Genomic DNA, 22,937 nt, shown 5'->3' with positions numbered 1-22,937 from the left:
CAACCTTCAACACATCAACAACCATCAACACATCAACAAACTTCAACACATCAACAACCTTCAACACAACAACAGTCAACACATCAACAACCTTGAACACATCAACAACATTCAACACATCAACAACCTTCAACACAACAACAACCATCAACACAACAACAACCTTCAACACATCAACAACCTTCAACACATCAACAACATTTAACACATCAACAACTTTCAACACATCAACAACCTTCAACACCTCAACAACCTTCAACACATCAACAACTGTCAACACATCAACAACCTTCAACACGACACCAACCTTCAACACATCAACAACCTTCAACACATCAACAACATTCAACACATCAACAACCTTCAACACAACAACAACCATCAACACAACAACAACCTTCAACACATCAACAACCCTTAACACATCAACAACATTCAACACATCAACAACCTTAAACACATCAACAACTGTCAACACAACAACCTTCAACACAACAACAACCGTCAACACAACAACCGTCAACACATCAACAACCTTCAACACATCAACAACCTTCAACACAACAACCTTCAACACATCAACAACCTTCAACACATCAACAACCTTCAACACATCAACAACATTCAACATATCAACAACCTTCAACACAACAACCGTCAACACATCAACAACCTTCAACACATCAACAACCTTCAACACAACAACCTTCAACACAACAACAACCATCAACACATCAACAACCTTCAACACCTCAACAACATTCAACACATCAACAACCGTCAACACATCAACAACCTTCAACACTACACCAACCTTCAACACATCAACAACCTTCAACACATCAACAACATTCAACACATCAACAACCTTCAACACAACAACAACCATCAACACAACAAAAACCTTCAACACATCAACAACCCTTATCACATCAACAACATTCAACACATCAACAACCTTCAACATATCAACAACTGTCAACACAACAACCTTCAACACTACAACAACCGTCAACACAACAACCGTCAACACATCAACAACCTTCAACACATCAACAACATTCAACACATCGACAACCTTCAACACAACAACAACCATCAACACATCAACAACCTTCAACACATCAACAACCTTCAACACAACAACAACCATCAACACATCAACAACCTTCAACACATCAACAACCTTCAACACAACAACATTCAACACATCAACAACCTTCAACACATCAACAACATTCAACACATCAACAACCTTAGACACAACAACAACCGTCAACACAACAACAACCGTCAACACAACAACAACCGTCAACACAACAACCTTCAACACATCAACAACCTTCAACACATCAACAACCTTCAACACAACAACCATCAACATCCTTCAACACAACAACCATCAACACATCAACAACCTTCAACACATCAACAACCTTCAACACAAGAACAACCATCAACACATCAACAACCTTCAACACATCAACAACCTTCAACACAACAACATTCAACACATCAACAACATTCAACACATCAACAACATTCAACACATCAACAACCTTCAACACAACAACAACCATCAACACAACAACAACCTTCAACACATTAACAACATTCAACAGAACAACCTTCAACACAACAACAACCTTCAACACATCAACAACCTTCAACACATCAACAACATTCAACATATCAACAACCTTCAACACAACAACCGTCATCACATCAACAACCTTCAACACAACAACCATCAACAACCTTCAACAAAACAACCATCAACACATCAACAACCTTCAACACAACAACAACCATCAACACAACAACAACCTTAAACACATCAACAACATTCAACACATCAACAACATTCAACACATCAACAACCTTCAACACATCAACAACATTCAACACATTAACAACCTTCAACACAACAACAACCTTCAACACAACAACCGTCAACACCTCAACAACCTTCAACAACCTTCAACACAACAACCTTCAACACAACAACAACCTTCAACACATCAACAACCTTCAACACATGAACAACATTCAACACAACAACAACCGTCAACACATCAACAACCCTCAACACATCAACAACCGTCAACACAACAACCTTCAATACAACAACAACCTTCAACACATAAACAACCTTCAACACATCAACAACATTCAACACAAGAACAACCATCAAGACATCAACAACCTTCAACACATCAACAACCTTCAACACATCAACAACATTCAACATATCAACAACCTTCAACACAACAACCGTCAACACATCAACAACCTTCAACACATCAACAACCTTCAACACAACAACCTTCAACACAACAACCATCAACACCTCAACAACATTCAACACATCAACAACCGTCAACACATCAACAACCTTCAACACTACACCAACCTTCAACACATCAAAAACCTTCAACACATCAACAACATTCAACACATCAACAACCTTCAACACAACAACAACCATCAACACAACAACAACCTTCAACACATCAACAACCCTTAACACATCAACAACATTCAACACATCAACAACCTTCAACACATCAACAACTGTCAACACAACAACCTTCAACACAACAACAACCTTCAACACATCGACAACCTTCAACACAACAACCATCAACACATCAACAACCTTCAACACATCAACAACCTTCAACACAACAACAACCATCAACACATCAACAACCTTCAACACATCAACAACCTACAACACAAAAACATTCAACACATCAACAACCTTCAACACATCAACAACCTTCAACACATCAACAATCTTAGACACAACAACCGTCAACACAACAACAACCGTCAACACAACAACCTTCAACACATCAACAACCTTCAACACATCAACAACATTCATCACATCAACAACCTTCAACACAACAACCATCAACAACCTTCAACAAAACAACCATCAACACATCAACAACCTTCAACACAACAACAACCATCAACACAACAACAACCTTAAACACATCAACAACATTCAACACATCAACAACATTCAACACATCAACAACCTTCAACACATCAACAACCTTAAACACATCAACAACCTTCAACACATCAACAACCGTCAACACATCAAACACCTTCAACACAACAACCTTCAACACATCAACAACCTTCAACACATCAACAACCTTCAACACATCAACAACCGTCAACACAACAACAACCTTCAACACATCAACAACATTCAACACATCAACAACCTTCAACACAACAACAACCATCAACACATCAACAACCTTCAACACATCAACAACCTTCAACACAACAACAGTCAACACATCAACAACCTTCAACACATCAACAACATTCAACACATCAACAAACTTCAACACAACAACAACCTTCAACACAACAACCGTCAACACATCAACAACCTTCAACAACCTTCAACACAACAACCTTCAACACAACAACAACCTTCAACACATCGACAACCTTCAACACATCAACCACATTCAACACAACAACAACCGTCAACACATCAACAACCCTCAACACATCAACAACCTTCAACACATCAACAACCATCAACACATCAACAAACTTCAACACATCAACAACCTTCAACACAACAACAGTCAACACATCAACAACCTTGAACACATCAACAACATTCAACACATCAACAACCTTCAACACAACAACAACCATCAACACAACAACAACCTTCAACACATCAACAACCTTCAACACATCAACAACATTTAACACATCAACAACTTTCAACACATCAACAACCTTCAACACCTCAACAACCTTCAACACATCAACAACTGTCAACACATCAACAACCTTCAACACGACACCAACCTTCAACACATCAACAACCTTCAACACATCAACAACATTCAACACATCAACAACCTTCAACACAACAACAACCATCAACACAACAACAACCTTCAACACATCAACAACCCTTAACACATCAACAACATTCAACACATCAACAACCTTAAACACATCAACAACTGTCAACACAACAACCTTCAACACAACAACAACCGTCAACACAACAACCGTCAACACATCAACAACCTTCAACACATCAACAACCTTCAACACAACAACCTTCAACACATCAACAACCTTCAACACATCAACAACCTTCAACACATCAACAACATTCAACATATCAACAACCTTCAACACAACAACCGTCAACACATCAACAACCTTCAACACATCAACAACCTTCAACACAACAACCTTCAACACAACAACAACCATCAACACATCAACAACCTTCAACACCTCAACAACATTCAACACATCAACAACCGTCAACACATCAACAACCTTCAACACTACACCAACCTTCAACACATCAACAACCTTCAACACATCAACAACATTCAACACATCAACAACCTTCAACACAACAACAACCATCAACACAACAAAAACCTTCAACACATCAACAACCCTTATCACATCAACAACATTCAACACATCAACAACCTTCAACATATCAACAACTGTCAACACAACAACCTTCAACACTACAACAACCGTCAACACAACAACCGTCAACACATCAACAACCTTCAACACATCAACAACATTCAACACATCGACAACCTTCAACACAACAACAACCATCAACACATCAACAACCTTCAACACATCAACAACCTTCAACACAACAACAACCATCAACACATCAACAACCTTCAACACATCAACAACCTTCAACACAACAACATTCAACACATCAACAACCTTCAACACATCAACAACATTCAACACATCAACAACCTTAGACACAACAACAACCGTCAACACAACAACAACCGTCAACACAACAACAACCGTCAACACAACAACCTTCAACACATCAACAACCTTCAACACATCAACAACCTTCAACACAACAACCATCAACATCCTTCAACACAACAACCATCAACACATCAACAACCTTCAACACATCAACAACCTTCAACACAAGAACAACCATCAACACATCAACAACCTTCAACACATCAACAACCTTCAACACAACAACATTCAACACATCAACAACATTCAACACATCAACAACATTCAACACATCAACAACCTTCAACACAACAACAACCATCAACACAACAACAACCTTCAACACATTAACAACATTCAACAGAACAACCTTCAACACAACAACAACCTTCAACACATCAACAACCTTCAACACATCAACAACATTCAACATATCAACAACCTTCAACACAACAACCGTCATCACATCAACAACCTTCAACACAACAACCATCAACAACCTTCAACAAAACAACCATCAACACATCAACAACCTTCAACACAACAACAACCATCAACACAACAACAACCTTAAACACATCAACAACATTCAACACATCAACAACATTCAACACATCAACAACCTTCAACACATCAACAACATTCAACACATTAACAACCTTCAACACAACAACAACCTTCAACACAACAACCGTCAACACCTCAACAACCTTCAACAACCTTCAACACAACAACCTTCAACACAACAACAACCTTCAACACATCAACAACCTTCAACACATGAACAACATTCAACACAACAACAACCCTCAACACATCAACAACCCTCAACACATCAACAACCGTCAACACAACAACCTTCAATACAACAACAACCTTCAACACATAAACAACCTTCAACACATCAACAACATTCAACACAAGAACAACCATCAAGACATCAACAACCTTCAACACATCAACAACCTTCAACACATCAACAACATTCAACATATCAACAACCTTCAACACAACAACCGTCAACACATCAACAACCTTCAACACATCAACAACCTTCAACACAACAACCTTCAACACAACAACCATCAACACCTCAACAACATTCAACACATCAACAACCGTCAACACATCAACAACCTTCAACACTACACCAACCTTCAACACATCAAAAACCTTCAACACATCAACAACATTCAACACATCAACAACCTTCAACACAACAACAACCATCAACACAACAACAACCTTCAACACATCAACAACCCTTAACACATCAACAACATTCAACACATCAACAACCTTCAACACATCAACAACTGTCAACACAACAACCTTCAACACAACAACAACCTTCAACACATCGACAACCTTCAACACAACAACCATCAACACATCAACAACCTTCAACACATCAACAACCTTCAACACAACAACAACCATCAACACATCAACAACCTTCAACACATCAACAACCTACAACACAAAAACATTCAACACATCAACAACCTTCAACACATCAACAACCTTCAACACATCAACAATCTTAGACACAACAACCGTCAACACAACAACAACCGTCAACACAACAACCTTCAACACATCAACAACCTTCAACACATCAACAACATTCATCACATCAACAACCTTCAACACAACAACCATCAACAACCTTCAACAAAACAACCATCAACACATCAACAACCTTCAACACAACAACAACCATCAACACAACAACAACCTTAAACACATCAACAACATTCAACACATCAACAACATTCAACACATCAACAACCTTCAACACATCAACAACATTCAACACATTAACAACCTTCAACACAACAACAACCTTCAACACAACAACCGTCAACACCTCAACAACCTTCAACAACCTTCAACACAACAACCTTCAACACAACAACAACCTTCAACACATCAACAACCTTCAACACATGAACAACATTCAACACAACAACAACCGTCAACACATCAACAACCCTCAACACATCAACAACCGTCAACACAACAACAACCATCAACACAACAACAACCTTCAACACAACAACAACCATCAACACATCAACAACATTCAACACATCAACAACCTTCAACACATCAACAACAGTCAACACATCAACAACCTTCAACACATCAACCACCCTCAACACAACAACAACATTCAACACAATAACAACCTTCAACACATCAACAACCTTCAACACATCAACAACCTTCAACACATCAACAACCTTCAACACAACAACAACCATCAACACAACAACAACCTTCAACACATCAACCACCCTCAATACATCAACAACATTCAACACATCAACAACCGTCAACACATCAACAACCGTCAACACAACAAAAACCGTCAACACAACAACAACCGTCTACACAACAACCTTCAACACATCAACAACCTTCAACACATCAACAACATTCAACACATCAACAACCTTCAACACAACAACCGTCAACACATCAACAACCTTCAACACATCAACAACATTCAACACATCAACAACCTTCAACACATCAACAACCTTCAACACAACAACATTCAACACATCAACAACCTTCAACACATCAACAACCTTCAACACAACAACATTCAACACATCAACAACCTTCAACACATCAACAACCTTCAACACATCAACAACCATCAACACAACAACAACCGTCAACACATCAACAACCTTCAACACATCAACAACCTTCAACACATCAACAACATTCAACACATCAACAACCTTCAACACATCAACAACCTTCAACACAACAACATTCAACACATCAACAACCTTCAACACATCAACAACCTTCAACACATCAACAACATTCAACACATCAACAACATTCAACACATCAACAACCTTCAACACATCAACAACATTCAACACATTAACAACCTTCAACACAAAAACAACCATCAACACATCAACAACCTTCAACACATCAACAATATTGAACACAACAACCTTCAATACAACAACAACCTTCAACACATCAACAACCTTCAACACATCAACAACATTCAACACAAGAACAACCATCAAGACATCAACAACCTTCAACACATCAACAACCTTCAACACAACAACATTCAACACATCAACAACCTTCAACACAAAAACAACCATCAACAGAACAACAACCTTCAACACATCAACAACATTCAACACATCAACAACCTTCAACACATCAACAACATTCAAGACATTAACAACCTTCAACACAACAACAACCTTCAACACAACAACCGTCAACACATCAACAACCTTCAACACAACAACCTTCAACACAACAACAACCTTCAACACATCAACAACCTTCAACACATCAACAACATTCAACACAACAACAACCGTCAACACATCAACATCCCTCAACACATCAACAACCTTCAACACATAAAGAATCATCAACACATCAACAACCTTCAACACATCAACAACCTTCGACACAAAAACATTCAAAACATCAACAACCTTCAACACATCAACAACATTCAACACATCAACAACCTTCAACACATCAACAACCTTCGACACAAAAACATTCAACACATCGACAACATTCAACACATCAACAACATTCAACACATCAACAACCTTCAACACATCAACAACATTCAACACATTAACAACCTTCAACACAACAACAACCTTCAACACAACAACCGTCAACACATCAACAACCTTCAACAACCTTCAACACAACAACCTTCAACACATCAACAACCTTTAACACATCAACAACATTCAACACAACAACAACCGTCAACACATCAACAACCCTCAACACATCAACAACCTTCAACACATCAACAACCTTCAACACAACAACATTCATCACATCAACAACCTTCAACACATCAACAACATTCAACACATCAACAACCGTCAACACAACAACAACCATCAACACAACAACCTTCAACACAACAACAACCATCAACACATCAACAACATTCAACACATCAACAAACTTCAACACATCAACAACAGTCAACACATCAACAACCTTCAACACAATAACAACCTCTAACACATCAACAACCTTCAACACATCAACAACCTTCAACACATCAACAACCTTCAACACAACAACAACCATCAACACAACAACAACCTTCAACACATCAACAACCTTCAACACATCAACAACATTCAACACATCAACAACCTTCAACACAACAACAACCATCAACACATCAACAAACTTCAACACATCAACAACCTTCAACACAACAACAGTCAACACATCAACAACCATCAACACAACAACAACCTTCAACACATCAACAACCTTCAACACATCAACAACATTTAACACATCAACAACTTTCAACACATCAACAACCTTCAACACATCAACAACCGTCAACACATCAACAACCTTCAACACAACAACCTTCAACACATCAACAACCTTCAACACATCAACAACATTCAACACATCAACAACCTTCAACACATCAACAGCCGTCAACACATCAACAACCTTCAACACAACAACCTTCAACACATCAACAACCTTCAACACATCAACAACATTCAACATATCAACAACCTTCAACACAACAACCGTCAACACATCAAAAACCTTCAACACATCAACAACCTTCAACACAACAACCTTCAACACAACAATACCTTCAACACATCAACAACCTTCAACACATCAACAACATTCAACACAAGAACAACCATCAAGACATCAACAACCTTCAACACATCAACAACCTTCAACACATCAACAACATTCAACACATCAACAACATTCAACACATCAACAACCTTCAACACAACAACAACCATCAACACAACAACAACCTTCAACACATCAACAACCTTCAACACATCAACAACATTCAACACATCAACAACATTCAACACATCAACAAACTTCAACACATCAACAACATTCAACACATTAACAACCTTCAACACAACAACAACCTTCAACACAACAACCGTCAACACATCAACAACCTTCAACAACCTTCAACACAACAACCTTCAACACAACAACAACCTTCAACACATCAACAACCTTCAACACATGAACAACATTCAACACAACAACAACATTCAACACATCAACAACATTCAACACAACAACAACCGTCAACACATCAACAACCATCAACACATCAACAACCTTCAACACAACAACAACCATCAACACATCAACAACCTTCAACACAACAACAGTCAACACATCAACAACCTTCAACACATCAACAACATTCAACACATCAACAACCTTCAACACAACAACAACCATCAACACAACAACAACCTTCAACACATCAACAACCTTCAACACATCAACAACATTCAACACATCAACAACCTTCAACACAACAACAACCATCAACACAACAACAACCTTCAACACATCAACCACCCTCAACACATCAACAACATTCAACAAATCAACAAACTTCAACACATCAACAACCGTCAACACAACAACCGTCAACACATCAACAACCGTCTACACAACAACAGTCAACACATCAACAACCTTCAACACATCAACAACATTCAACACATCAACAACCTTCAACACAACAACAACCATCAACACAACAACAACATTCAACACAACAACAACCGTCAACACATCAACAACCATCAACACACCAACAACCTTCAACACATCAACAACCTTCAACACAACAACAACCATCAACACATCAACAACCTTCAACACATCAACAACCTTCAACACAACAACAGTCAACACATCAACAACCTTCAACACATCAACAACATTCAACACATCAACAACCTTCAACACAACAACAACCATCAACACAACAACCTTCAACACATCAACAACCTTCAACACATCAACAACATTTAACACATCAACAACCTTCAACACAACAACAACCATCAACACATCAACAACCTTCAACACATCAACAACATTCAACACATCAACAACATTCAACACATCAACAACCTTCAACACAACAACAACCATCAACACAACAACAACCTTCAACACATCAACAACCTTCAACACATCAACAACATTTAACACATCAACAACCTTCAACACATCAACAACCTTCAACACATCAACAACCTTCAACACATCAACAACCGTCAACACATCAACAACCTTCAACACAACAACCTTCAACACATCAACAACCTTCATCACATCAACAACCTTCAACACATCAACAACATTCAACATATCAACAACCTTCAACACAACAACCGTCAACACATCAACAACCTTCAACACATCAACAACCGTAAACACATCAACAACCTTCAACACAACAACAACCATCAACACATCAACAACCTTCAACACCTCAACAACATTCAACACATCAACAACCGTCAACACTAGACCAACCTTCCACACATCAACAATCTTCAACACATCAACAACATTCAACACATCAACAACCTTCAACACAACAACAACCATCAACACAACAACAACCTTCAACACATCAACAACCCTCAACACATCAACAACATTCAACACATCAACAACCTTCAACACATCAACAACATTCAACACATCAACAACCTTCAACACAACAACAACCATCAACACAACAACAACCTTCAACACATCAACAACCTTCAACACATCAACAACATTCAACACATCGACAACCTTCAACACATCAACAACCTTCAACACATCAACAACCTTCAACACAACAACATTCAACACATCAACAACCTTCAACACCTCAACAACATTCAACACATCAACAACCGTCAACACTAGACCAACCTTCAACACATCAACAATCTTCAACACATCAACAACATTCAACACATCAACAACCTTCAACACAACAACAACCATCAACACAACAACAACCTTCAACACATCAATAACCCTCGACACATCAACAACATTCAACACATCAACAACCTTCAACACATCAACAACCGTCAACACAACAACCGTCAACACAACAACAACCGTCAACACAACAACCGTCAACACATCAACAACCTTCAACACATCAACAACATTCAACACATCGACAACCTTCAACACAACAACAACCATCAACACATCAACAACCTTCAACACATCAACAACCTTCAACACATCAACAACCTTCAACACAACAACATTCAACACATCAACAACCTTCAACACATCAACAACATTCAACACATCAACAACCTTTGACACAACAACAACCATCAACACAACAACAACCGTCAACACAACAACCTTCAACACATCAACAACCTTCAACACATCAACAACATTCAACACATCAACAACCTTCAACACAACAACCATCAACAACCTTCAACACAACAACCATCAACACATCAACAACCTTCAACACATCAACAACATTCAACACATCAACAACCTTCAACACAACAACAACCATCAACACAACAACAACCTTCAACACATCAACAACCTTCAACACATCAACAACATTCAACACAAGAACAACCATCAAGACATCAACAACCTTCAACACATCAACAACCTTCAACACAACATTCAACACATCAACATCATTCAACACATCAATAACCTTCAACACAACAACAACCATCAACACAACAACAACCTTCAACACATCAACAACCTTCAATACAACAACATTCAACACATCAACAACCTTCAACACATCAACAACATTCAACACATTAACAACCTTCAACACAACAACAACCTTCAACACAACAACCGTCAACACATCAACAACCTTCAACACAACAACCTTCAACACAACAACAACCGTCAACACATCAACAACCCTCAACACATCAACAACCTTCAACACATCAACAACCATCAACACATCAACAACCTTCAGCACATCAACAACCTTCAACACTACAACATTCAACACATCAACAAACTTCAACACATCAACAACATTCAACACATCAACAACCGTCAACACAACAACAACCATCAACACAACAACAACCTTCAACACAACAACAACCATCAACACATCAACAACATTCAACACATCAACAACCTTCAACACATCAACAACCTTCAACACAATAACAACCTTCAACACATCAACAACCTTCAACACATCAACAACATTCAACACATCAACAACCTTCAACACAACAACAACCATCAACACAACAACAACCTTCAACACATCAACCACCCTCAACACATCAACAACCTTCAACACATCAACAACATTCAACACATCAACAACCTTCAACACAACAACAACCGTCAACACATCAACAACCTTCAACACATCAACAACATTCAACACATCAACAACCTTCAACACATCAACAACCTTCAACACAACAACATTCAACACATCAACAACCTTCAACACATCAACAACATTCAACACATCAACAACCTTCAACACAACAACAACCATCAACACAACAACAACCGTCAACACATCAACAACTTTCAACACATCAACAACCTTCAACACATCAACAACATTCAACACATCAACAACCTTCAACACATCAACAACCTTCAACACAACAACATTCAACACATCAACAACCCTCAACACATCAACAACATTCAAACACATCAACAACCTTCAACACAGCAACAATCGTCAACACAACAACAACCTTCAAGTCAAGTCAAGTCAGGTTCATTAGTCTGGCTCCACCTCCCTCCTTCAATGAACCTCCACCCAACAATTCTCCATCAGCAGCACATCCTGCAACAGCAGCCACCAGAACCTTCCTTTACCAGCAGGAAGGTGGAGCAGATCCAGGATCAGTGGGGACGGAGAGAGAGCAGGAGAGCAGGACAGAGACAAAGACAGAGAATGGAGGAAGACAGAGAGACAGAAGGAAAGAGAGGGACAGAGATAAAGAGGGAGAGAGAGCAGGAGAGACTGATGTATAGAGACAAAGACAGAGAATCGAGGAGGACAGAGAAAGAAGGAAAGAGAGAGACAGAGACAAAAGAGGGAGAGAAAGGAGGAGAGACTGATGTATAGAGACAAAGAGAGCATTGAGGAGGATATAGAGACAGAAGGAAAGACAGGGACAGAGATAAAGAGGGAGAGAAAGGAGGAGAAACTGATGGACAGACGGGGACGTGAGCAGTTGGAGCTACTGGTGGCAGCTGGAGCCTCTTCAGGTCTGGAGCCTCCTCCAGCAGCACCAGGATCTGGGATGAGGGGAGAAGAAGAGGAGTTAGTCACACGTCTGAGGACAGGAGGAGGAGAGAGAAGCCCAGTGCATCATGGGAGATTCCAGCAGTCTGAGCCTATAGCAGCAGATCTAAGGGCCAGCCTAAGCAGTCCTGACTATAAGCCTGATCAACAAGGAGGTCTTAAGTCTGCTCTTAAACCTAGAGAGGGGGTCTGGGTCCTGGACTGAAGCTGGGAGACGGTTCCACAGGAGGGGAGCCTGATAGCTGAAGGCTCTGGCTCCATTCTACTGTTAGAACTCTAGGAACCAGCAGGAACCCTGCAGCAGCGTTCTGGACCAGCTGGAGAGTCTTTAGGGACCTGTTAGTCCAGCCTGGTAGGAGGGAGGGCCAATAATCCAGCCTGCCTAGAGATTTGTTGAATGTGGGAGTTAAAGGGTCCTGGTCAAAGAGAATTGCTAGGTTTCTACGGTGGTGCTGGGGGCCAGGGTGGTGCCATCCAGGGTACCTGTCTCATCAGATCAGGTGGTCCTCAGGTGTTTGGGCCCAGCACAAGAACTTCAGTTTATCAGAGTTTAATAAAGGAAATGATGGTCCTCCATGTTTCCTGTCCTTCAGACAGGCCTCCAGTTCAGTCAGCTGGTTTGTTCCATGTGGATCATTGATGAGTTCAGCTGAGTGTCGTCTGCATAGCAGTGAACATTAATGGAGTGTTTCCTGATCATGTGACCTAGAGGAAGCAGGGACAGGGTGAAGAGGACTGGTCCAAGCACAGAGCCTTGTGGAACACCAGAACTGACTGTAGTGGTCTCAGAGGAACCATCATTAACTGGTACCAACTGAGATGACCTAGTAAATTTGACCTGAACCAGTTTAGTGTGGTTCCTTTAATACCAGTGACAGGTTCCAGTCTCTGTAGAAGGATATGGTGGTCAATGGTATCAAAGCTGCACTGAGACTAATCAGACCAGTAGAGAGACCAGTCCCTTATCTGGTACCAGCAGGAGGTCACTGGTACCTTTGACTAGTTCTGTTTCTGTGCTAGGATGAACCTGGAACCTGACTGAATCCTCCAATCAGCTGTTGCTGTGGAGAAGTCACAGAGCTGTTTAGCAGCTGCTTTCTCCAGAACCTTGGAGAGAAAAGGAAGATGTGATGTTGGTCTGTAGTTGGTGGAACTTCTGGATCCAGGCTTGTTTTGGAGGAGGGTTTAATTCCTGCTACTTTAAAGGACTGAGGGATGGAACCAGATACCAGCCTCACATTGATCATATCTAAGAGGGAGGAGCTAACCAGGGAAAAGACGCCTGGTGCTTCCAGCCCAGCGCTGCTCCAGATCTCTAGCCAGACTCTTCTCTTCTGTTGTTCCCAAATGGTGGAACCAACTACCGAACTCTGTGCGTTCTGCTGAGTCCCTTTCTACTTTTAAGAGACAATTGAAGACTCAATTGTTCAGGGAGCACTGAGGCACTGAACCTGACTCTGCTCCTCTTTGTCCTGTGGTAGAATCAGTCAGAGGGTCCAAGACCCAGCACTGAGTGACTATGTAGCACTAACTGGGTTGTGTGATGTTGTATGTTTGTTATATATTTTTTTTTTTTTTTTAAAAGGGAGGGGGGGCGGCACTTCCTCTGCCACTAGATGGCAGTACCTGTGACCAAATCACAACTGAAGCACTTTTGCGCTTCCTATGGGCTTTTCCTTAATTAGGTCTGAATTCTTTCTTGTGTTGTACGTCGCTTTGGACAAAAGCGTCTGCTAAATGAAATTGTAGAATCGTAGAATTGTAGATTTGTAGAGACAACAAAACAACCGTCAACACAACAACACCTTTCAAGAATGACAATGGCGATGAGTATATATTGAACTTCAGCACACGCTTCCAGTCCCAGTCCCACATTGCCCCCTAGGGGAAGGAATAAATATGAATGTGGAACCTTCAGTGTAACATGTTCAAAAACATTAAATGGAATTTCAATCTGCATCAACACAGATCTGAACTCAAAGTAACACTCCAGACAAGTGATGTTTTTAGATGATAATGTGTCCACCGTCTTCCTGACATCCTTCAGTGGTGTGGACACTTTTGACCCGGTCTGTACATCTGTGTGTGGTGTGGCTGAGCTGCTAATTAGCGTCCTGGCCAAATCAAATGTTTTCAGTCCCTTTTGAGTAAATACATACAGTATACAATGACATGATGTGTTTCCGTCCTCAGGCCTTCGTCACACTGGGCAGAGACATCTTGGCACGGCTGACCAGGAAGATGGTGAGTTGCCGTCACAGCCATAATCACATCTTTTCAGACTTCTGAGTGGATGACAGAGCTGTCAGTCATCTCTCTTGTGACGTCTTGCCTCCAGAGCGATAACAACCCATCAACTGGTGGTGGGCCAGTTAGAATTACGGAGTCACACTCCAAGAAGAGCTTCTTCAGGTGTACGCTGGTGTAGATGGAGCCTCAACTCAGACGTCACGTCCTTCTTTTCCGGCTGAAACGTGGCAATGGCGAGATGGAGTGCCGCCCTGCTGGCTGTAGAGAAGCAACAGCAGCTGCTTTTCTACAACAAGGAAACATGCAGGAAGCGAAGGCATCAATGGGATTGCAGGAATGTCTTCACCTCTTTCTGCACGCTGCTTTTTCTCCTTCTTCTGTTGCTACGGTGCCAGACACAACTTATTAATGCCTGATTTAAAGAGAGGAAGCCTGCCGACTGTTGGTGAGCACGTCTTTTGTCCCAAAACGGCGATGACATTGTTGCTGCAGTTCCATGACTTTATCTGTCATCCGACTGCCACCACTGTTCCTCAAAAGGCCGTCAGGTGAATAGCGAAAATTTTAACACGATCAAAGTATGGCGCCATCTCATTGCAGTGTTGATATATGGCTGATAATGACCAACAGGAAGCACACATCACCTCCATCCACTAATTTGCACTATCATGAAGAAGGTGGTCTCCATGTTTCATGACATCGTCACAACTCAATATATGAGAATATATGAGAAATCAAAGAACCTGACTCTGACAGATTATTTTTTGGTGGTCTGTAGCCATAGTTACCGTCATGACCTGTCACAACAACTGCTGTAAACATCTCGAAACATTCACCATCCTAAATAAATGACAACATGGTTTTTGATCAGTCAGCATTTTCTCTGTCTCTCTTATGCAACCAAACAAAATCCCAGGATGGATCTGCAACTTTTCAAGAGGCAAAACAAATGAACTTCAAGTTTGTTTGCAGTTCAAATTTGGTTTGTAAGTCAGAACCCTTTGGTTGCAGATATTGGTTGTGAATCTAAAAAGTTTACTACCAATTCTCCAAAATCTGGTGTGTGCGTGCATGTGCGTGTGTGTGTGCGTGTGTGTGTGTTGGGGGGTCATCTTCCTGGACTGGAAGATGTAAGACAGGCTTCCAAACACCAGCCATCAGCAGGGTGACAGTAGGTCCTGCAGCATCAACGGAGGCGCGTCTCTCAGTGCAGGCCCTGTTTGTGACATTCAACGGCAACGGAAACAAACTTTTAAGGTTCGCAATCAAAACTTACAGATCTGAAAATTAACATTTTTGACTCACAAAGTTCATCACAAAGTCGTCTGAGTAGCGACTGAAAAGACTGCAGTTTGTGACTTTAAAAGTTGTCCTCTCAAAATGTTGCTTGGTTGCATAATAAAGATACAAATGAACCTTCATACTTCTTGGAATGACCTTTGACCTGGAGGCGGGTTCACTGACACACAGGATGTCGAGGTGATAGTGAACTTTGACATGAATCCAGGTCGAGGAAAACCCTTCAGCCTGTCCATATTTTGTGTTTTCTGTTGTTATTTTCTGTCTTTAGTTTTATCAGCAAGTTTAAAACTAAAGTCTTATTAATTCCTTTATCGCCTTAAATCCTTAAACAAGGATTTTAAGTTGAACTAAGGGAAAATAAATGTCATAAAACAAAGTTACAGTTGAAACCCTTCAACTATTTGTCCAATTAGATCACAAACAATTGTCAATAATCACAGAAGTCATGTCTTGTTGATTCCTTCCAGCCGGCGTGGCGATGCAGCTTGAGATCAGCTGATCAGGTGTCTGACGCTTGTTTACATCAGCACATCACTTCCTGTTTCTGATGAAAAAGTTTCAGTTCATCCAACTGAACACCAGTCTGATTGATACTCTGATCGATCGAGCGCCACTGATCGAAGCACTGATCAGTTTCACCTTGGGACTGTTCGATCAACCGGCTCAAAGAATTTCTCTTGATCGCCGTCTTGTCCGGTGATAACACATTTTCAGACTGTATCTCCATGGCAACAAGCCAGCGGCAATGATCTTTAATGCAGTAGAATTAATATCCCTATCGGACCTCAGATACCAAGAGTTCAGGTTGTTTTACTGTGAAAGTTTAAACCTGCTATGCAACTGACTTCCTGTTTGCTCCTGCGAACCGACGTCTGCTTCGTGACTCAACGTCCAAATAAAGAAATCTTTTGTACTGAAATCAGGGTTTGAGTTGAATCATTTCAGGTGACCAGACTCCGCCTCCTCCACGCCACTCCAGCGTAGACATCAACCTTGGGAGGCAGAGCGCCAGAGACGTCTAGACGTTTTCTGTTGATAAGTTCTTTTTTCTGGGTTAGCAACAGTTCACACTTCACTTGTACTGACGGGGGTCACAAGATGTCCAGGAATCAAACGTTGATGTTGGAATGAAAGCTGAGACAAAGTGGGCCAAGCGTGTTTATTGGTCAGTAACAAAGTCACATTGCTTATTTACACTCAAATGTTACAAACTTCATATTTACATGAGGAACTCTGGTGAACCTGAACGGCACATAAAAGAACATCAAACAAGGCGCTGCTTCAAGGCTTCCAACCACTAGAGACACCCGACTCAGCAGGAAGAGGAGGGCCCTGCACACACAAACGCCACATCACGTAACGCAGCAGCAGACACACGCCATCATCACATCACCATCATCATCACATCACATGTCATCATCATTATTGGTGTGTGTGAGGTCAAGCGGCATCGGGGCTCCATCAGTGTGGGCTTCATATCGTGGAGAGCTTCTCATGAGAGGTTAAACCAGTTCAGGGTTAGACTGAAACAGGCACACGTAGTTCAGGCAGTTGAGTCGATGACTGCAATCACTGTCACCATGGTTACCATGATGGGTCACTTACAGGCAGCTCCATGGGTCAGCTGACTCACACGGCAGTGGCCGGACTGATGATGATGGCTGCCACTTTCTGAGGACAGAGAGGAGACATCAACATGACGGCATCCCATCTTTATTCATTACAGCCTTTCATGTCCAACGAATGCCACGGACCAATAAACTGATGGGTCATCAGTCGTTATCAGATCAGAAGCCTGCTGATGCACTTAACATGTTGGTCAGTGTGTGTGTGTGTGTTTTCATCACAACTTAAAAGGTCTGTTTAAGGTCACGTCCTCACAAAGACACCACTGCAAGGGTGAGTACTCACAGCTGAAATGTGATGGCTGCTGGCTTGCTGGATGTTGGGGGAGGAGTCAGAGGCGTTCGTGTCCTCCGGTGAAACCTCCTGGAGGTTCGAGGAGATGCAGCCACTGTCGGAGCCGGTGGAGCCGGTGGAGCCAGAGAGACAACGAGATGACGAGCCAGAACTCTCTGTGGCTGTAAGACGAGACCGGCGGCAGTCAGAAAGTAACTTTCTGAGTGGTGGCGAATTAGCAGGACATTTGTGTTTGCCATGTTAGTTTAAATGATTGACAGGACAATCTGGCTGCTGTACGCAGCTGTAAACAGGGATTACTCCAAGATCATCCAACACTTTTGTACTCACACACACATACACACACACACACACACACACACACACACACACACACACACACACACACACACACACACACACGCCAGCCTGCTCATCAGGAGTAATCGGGGCTTCATTTCACCATCAGGTGAGGATCGGCCTGCCGACCCTTCAACTGCCAGACGGCCACTCGACCTGAGAGCCACCCCGATGGCGGTGGTGGCTTGCTAATGGCCATTTCTGATATGTGATGTCACTGACCACCCCCACATGGACCACAGCAACAGCGTCACAGTTTCTATCTAGAATGTCCCATCATTTGACTGAGGACCACCCAATCATGTCACTAAGTCCCTCCCATCGCTGATCAGCAGCAGTGGCTGGAGGCTGAGGCAACGCCCCTGCGACCTCATCCTGGTCATCAAAGAATACAGCCTCTCAGAGCGCCCAGGTTGTGACGAACCCCGACTGGAACTGACGGGTCATCACTGAACTGGCAAACTGACCTGGTTAATTTTTCACTCTCATCTGTTCTGATGTCACTAATCACATGACCTCCTCACTGCCTGCAGCTGGTCATTGTGGACTTACTGATGGATGGCTGACTGCTGGTCTCCTGCTCATCTTCATCCACACAGGAAGTGATGAAGGAGCTGGGCACCGTTGGACAGGACAAGGGGGGTGGTGTCTGACTGCAGGGGGAGGAGCCTGTTAGTCTCTCTTTGACAGGGCTTCACGGGGAGTGTGTGCAGGTGCAGGTGTGTGTTACCTGTACATGTGCAGGTTGAGTGGCCCCAGCAGACTGCAGGATGACGGTCCTGAAGAAATGGGGTCAGGGGTCACTGCACCACCTCTGAACGGACTGGAGTGGTCAAAGACTGAGACAGCGATCGACGCGCGTGTTCTGGCACCTGCACACACATATTCACTCAGGTTACTGATCAGCTTCGACGACCTGGTTGCGCTTTGAGGAGCCGGGGCTCTTTACCTCGACCCTTCATGATGCAGTGAACCGCGCGATCGCTGATGGCGGCGGCGCTTGGCTGGATGTCCAGAAAGGGTTTGTTGCCGACGCCCATAGACACCATCTCCCTCAGACGCATCTCTGGACACATTCAATCAACCTACATTGATGCAGCGGCTCAACTCAAAAACACATCAAAGGCAAGAGACACCCTGACGCTCCGCCTCCTCTCAAGTCTCCACTGGACTGTAGGACCCGGCAGGCTTGTGACTCTCTACCTTTGTTGCGGGCCGCCTGTGTCCACAGGATTCGGGCAATGTCAGTCGTCCAGCTGCGTTTGACGTCTACAGTGGCTGCCTGGAGGATGAAGGTCTGATTCTTCGTAGTCCTCCGTCTGAACCAGATCTCGAATCGCAGCCCATCGTCTCCTGTCGACTCCGTCAGACCTACATCTGCTGTCTGAAACACAAAAACAACCTTTCAGAGCCTGAGCCCCGCCATCGCTGTGTCTTGTGTGACACTCGCGTTGGTTTACCTTGAAAGAATGTTTGTAGATGTAGACGTCCAGGCCACCACCCTCCACCCGCTTGGGTTTACTGAAGAGAACAAGGTCCTCGAACAGGAAGACGTGCCGCAGACACTTCCTCCTCCCACTCCAGACAGAGAACTCGTCCTGGCGGAGCAGCTGACCCTGCTCCTTCAGGTTGACCTGGAGGCGGAGTCACACAAGAAAATTGACTGATAAGCCATTTTAGTCATCAGAAATCAGACATGTATTGGCTTCATCAACTTACATCACATTCACGGATGGCATCCATAGCCAGTAGGTCATTACCATGGCGGAGCTGGAACTTGACCATGTTAGTGGCAGCCTGCAGCGTGACAAGCTCCGCGTCCTGGGCCCCGCCCACTTCCTTCATGATGTCAGTGAGCAGCAGAGCGTACTTTGTCATCCTCTGGATGGGCTTGAGCAGGTAAGATGACAGGTCCATCTTATCGCCCAGCTCCAGCTGCTTCCTCTGGGGGGAGGGGCATACAGAGCGGTGTGTTAACTCCCACGGATTTCTGTCACTTAGAGGTCAACGGTTGAGTCTGTTCTCACCCTGAAGAAGGTAAGGCCGTGATTGGCCAGCAGAGCATCTGACTTGGGTTTGTTCTTACTGTAGAGGGCATAGAGAGCAAACTGCTCCTGCTGGAGACACAGACCACGCCCACATCATGTGACTGATGACATCGACTTTTAATGAACATGACAAAAAGTAAAGCTGTTGCGATCGAAATACCAGTGTAGGAAAAGCCTCAGCAATGCAAACAAGCTGGATTTGGCTTTGGCGAGTACACAAGTGAAGACCCGACCCAATACCACGACTGTATTCCTTTTCCGGATATCTCTTCTTCATTGCTCTTAAACAGCTGTGGACACCAGCGTTGGAGTCCCACCATCTGTCCGAGTCCAAGTCATAAAAAATATTCAAAATCGAGTCTGAGTCATCAAGACGGAGTCCAGGTGGAGCTCCAGTGCTTGTGTGTTCAGGTCCTGCTGCATCAAGTTCACCATCACTTGTGCTTGTGCGTGTGCGCGTGTGTGTGAGTGAGTGCTGCATACATGTCTCAGAAAGCAGTGCGCCACCCTCAGCGGGTGTCTCCAGCAGGCCTCCAGCTCTCTCAGGAAGAACTGTCTGTGGAAGTCCAGCAGCTTCTCCAGGTTACCGAAGACAACAGAGCGTTTCCCCCGCAGGTCTTGTGGCAGGTCAGCCCGCTCCATCTCTGGGAAGTAGTAGTGGATGATGTAGTGCAGTGAGCGAACGTACTCCCGCTCCGTGGTCACCATCTCCTCCACGATGTGATGTAGTTTACTGAGGAGACACCAGAGACGTCGCTGTTGTTGAATGTTTGGACAAAAAAGGTCACTATCTTATCATATTATTACATCTACAGCTCACTGAGAGATAGTAAATTTAGTATCTGACTACCACATTGACCTGTTGTGTCTCACTGGAACCTGTAGAACCACCAGCATGTTAGTCTGCATAGATCCTCCCAGTCACATTAACCCTCCCAGTCCACTTGGCTCCGGCCCAGCAGGTGGAGCTGATGCCCTTCTGGACTCAAGTCTAGTAATAAACCCCAAACCCAGAAGAAGTTATAATTCATTTGAAAGTCTGATTCTCAGTCCGTCTCAGCCTGGAAACTGGACAGCCGCTTCCATCAGTTATTCTGTTCCGCCCTCCT

At 42.6% G+C, this 22,937-nt stretch overlaps 2 protein-coding genes across 4 annotated transcripts in view; one reads left to right on the top strand and one right to left on the bottom strand.

Moving 5' to 3' along the window:
• The window catches only part of LOC147269858 (ras-related protein Rab-8B), a 57,072-nt gene extending 38,654 nt beyond the window's left edge, over positions 1-18,418 (top strand). For all 3 annotated transcript variants that reach the window (XM_086191933.1, XM_086191925.1, XM_086191915.1), the window contains 2 exons: positions 16,163-16,213; positions 16,308-18,418. In XM_086191933.1, the coding sequence (XP_086048059.1) occupies positions 16,163-16,213; positions 16,308-16,397 (141 nt within the window). In that variant the 3' untranslated portion in view covers positions 16,398-18,418. The remainder of the gene's footprint in view (positions 1-16,162; positions 16,214-16,307) is intronic.
• Positions 18,419-18,673: 255 nt separating this feature from the next.
• The window catches only part of plekhg4 (pleckstrin homology and RhoGEF domain containing G4), a 50,530-nt gene continuing 46,266 nt past the window's right edge, over positions 18,674-22,937 (bottom strand). The window contains exons 15-24 of the mRNA XM_086196410.1: positions 22,312-22,561; positions 21,808-21,897; positions 21,500-21,724; positions 21,241-21,414; positions 20,984-21,164; positions 20,730-20,846; positions 20,511-20,652; positions 20,333-20,433; positions 19,433-19,602; positions 18,674-19,192 (exon numbers count right to left, since the gene is read on the bottom strand). Coding sequence (XP_086052536.1) covers positions 19,151-19,192; positions 19,433-19,602; positions 20,333-20,433; positions 20,511-20,652; positions 20,730-20,846; positions 20,984-21,164; positions 21,241-21,414; positions 21,500-21,724; positions 21,808-21,897; positions 22,312-22,561 — 1,492 coding nt within the window. The 3' untranslated portion in view covers positions 18,674-19,150. The remainder of the gene's footprint in view (positions 19,193-19,432; positions 19,603-20,332; positions 20,434-20,510; positions 20,653-20,729; positions 20,847-20,983; positions 21,165-21,240; positions 21,415-21,499; positions 21,725-21,807; positions 21,898-22,311; positions 22,562-22,937) is intronic.

This window comes from Aulostomus chinensis, chromosome 2 (assembly GCF_037954235.1).
Source record: "Aulostomus chinensis isolate RoL2024-O1b breed Wild chromosome 2, RoL_Achi_v1.0, whole genome shotgun sequence".
NCBI lineage: Eukaryota > Metazoa > Chordata > Actinopteri > Syngnathiformes > Aulostomidae > Aulostomus > Aulostomus chinensis.
This window is presented reverse-complemented; position numbering and strand designations above follow the sequence as displayed.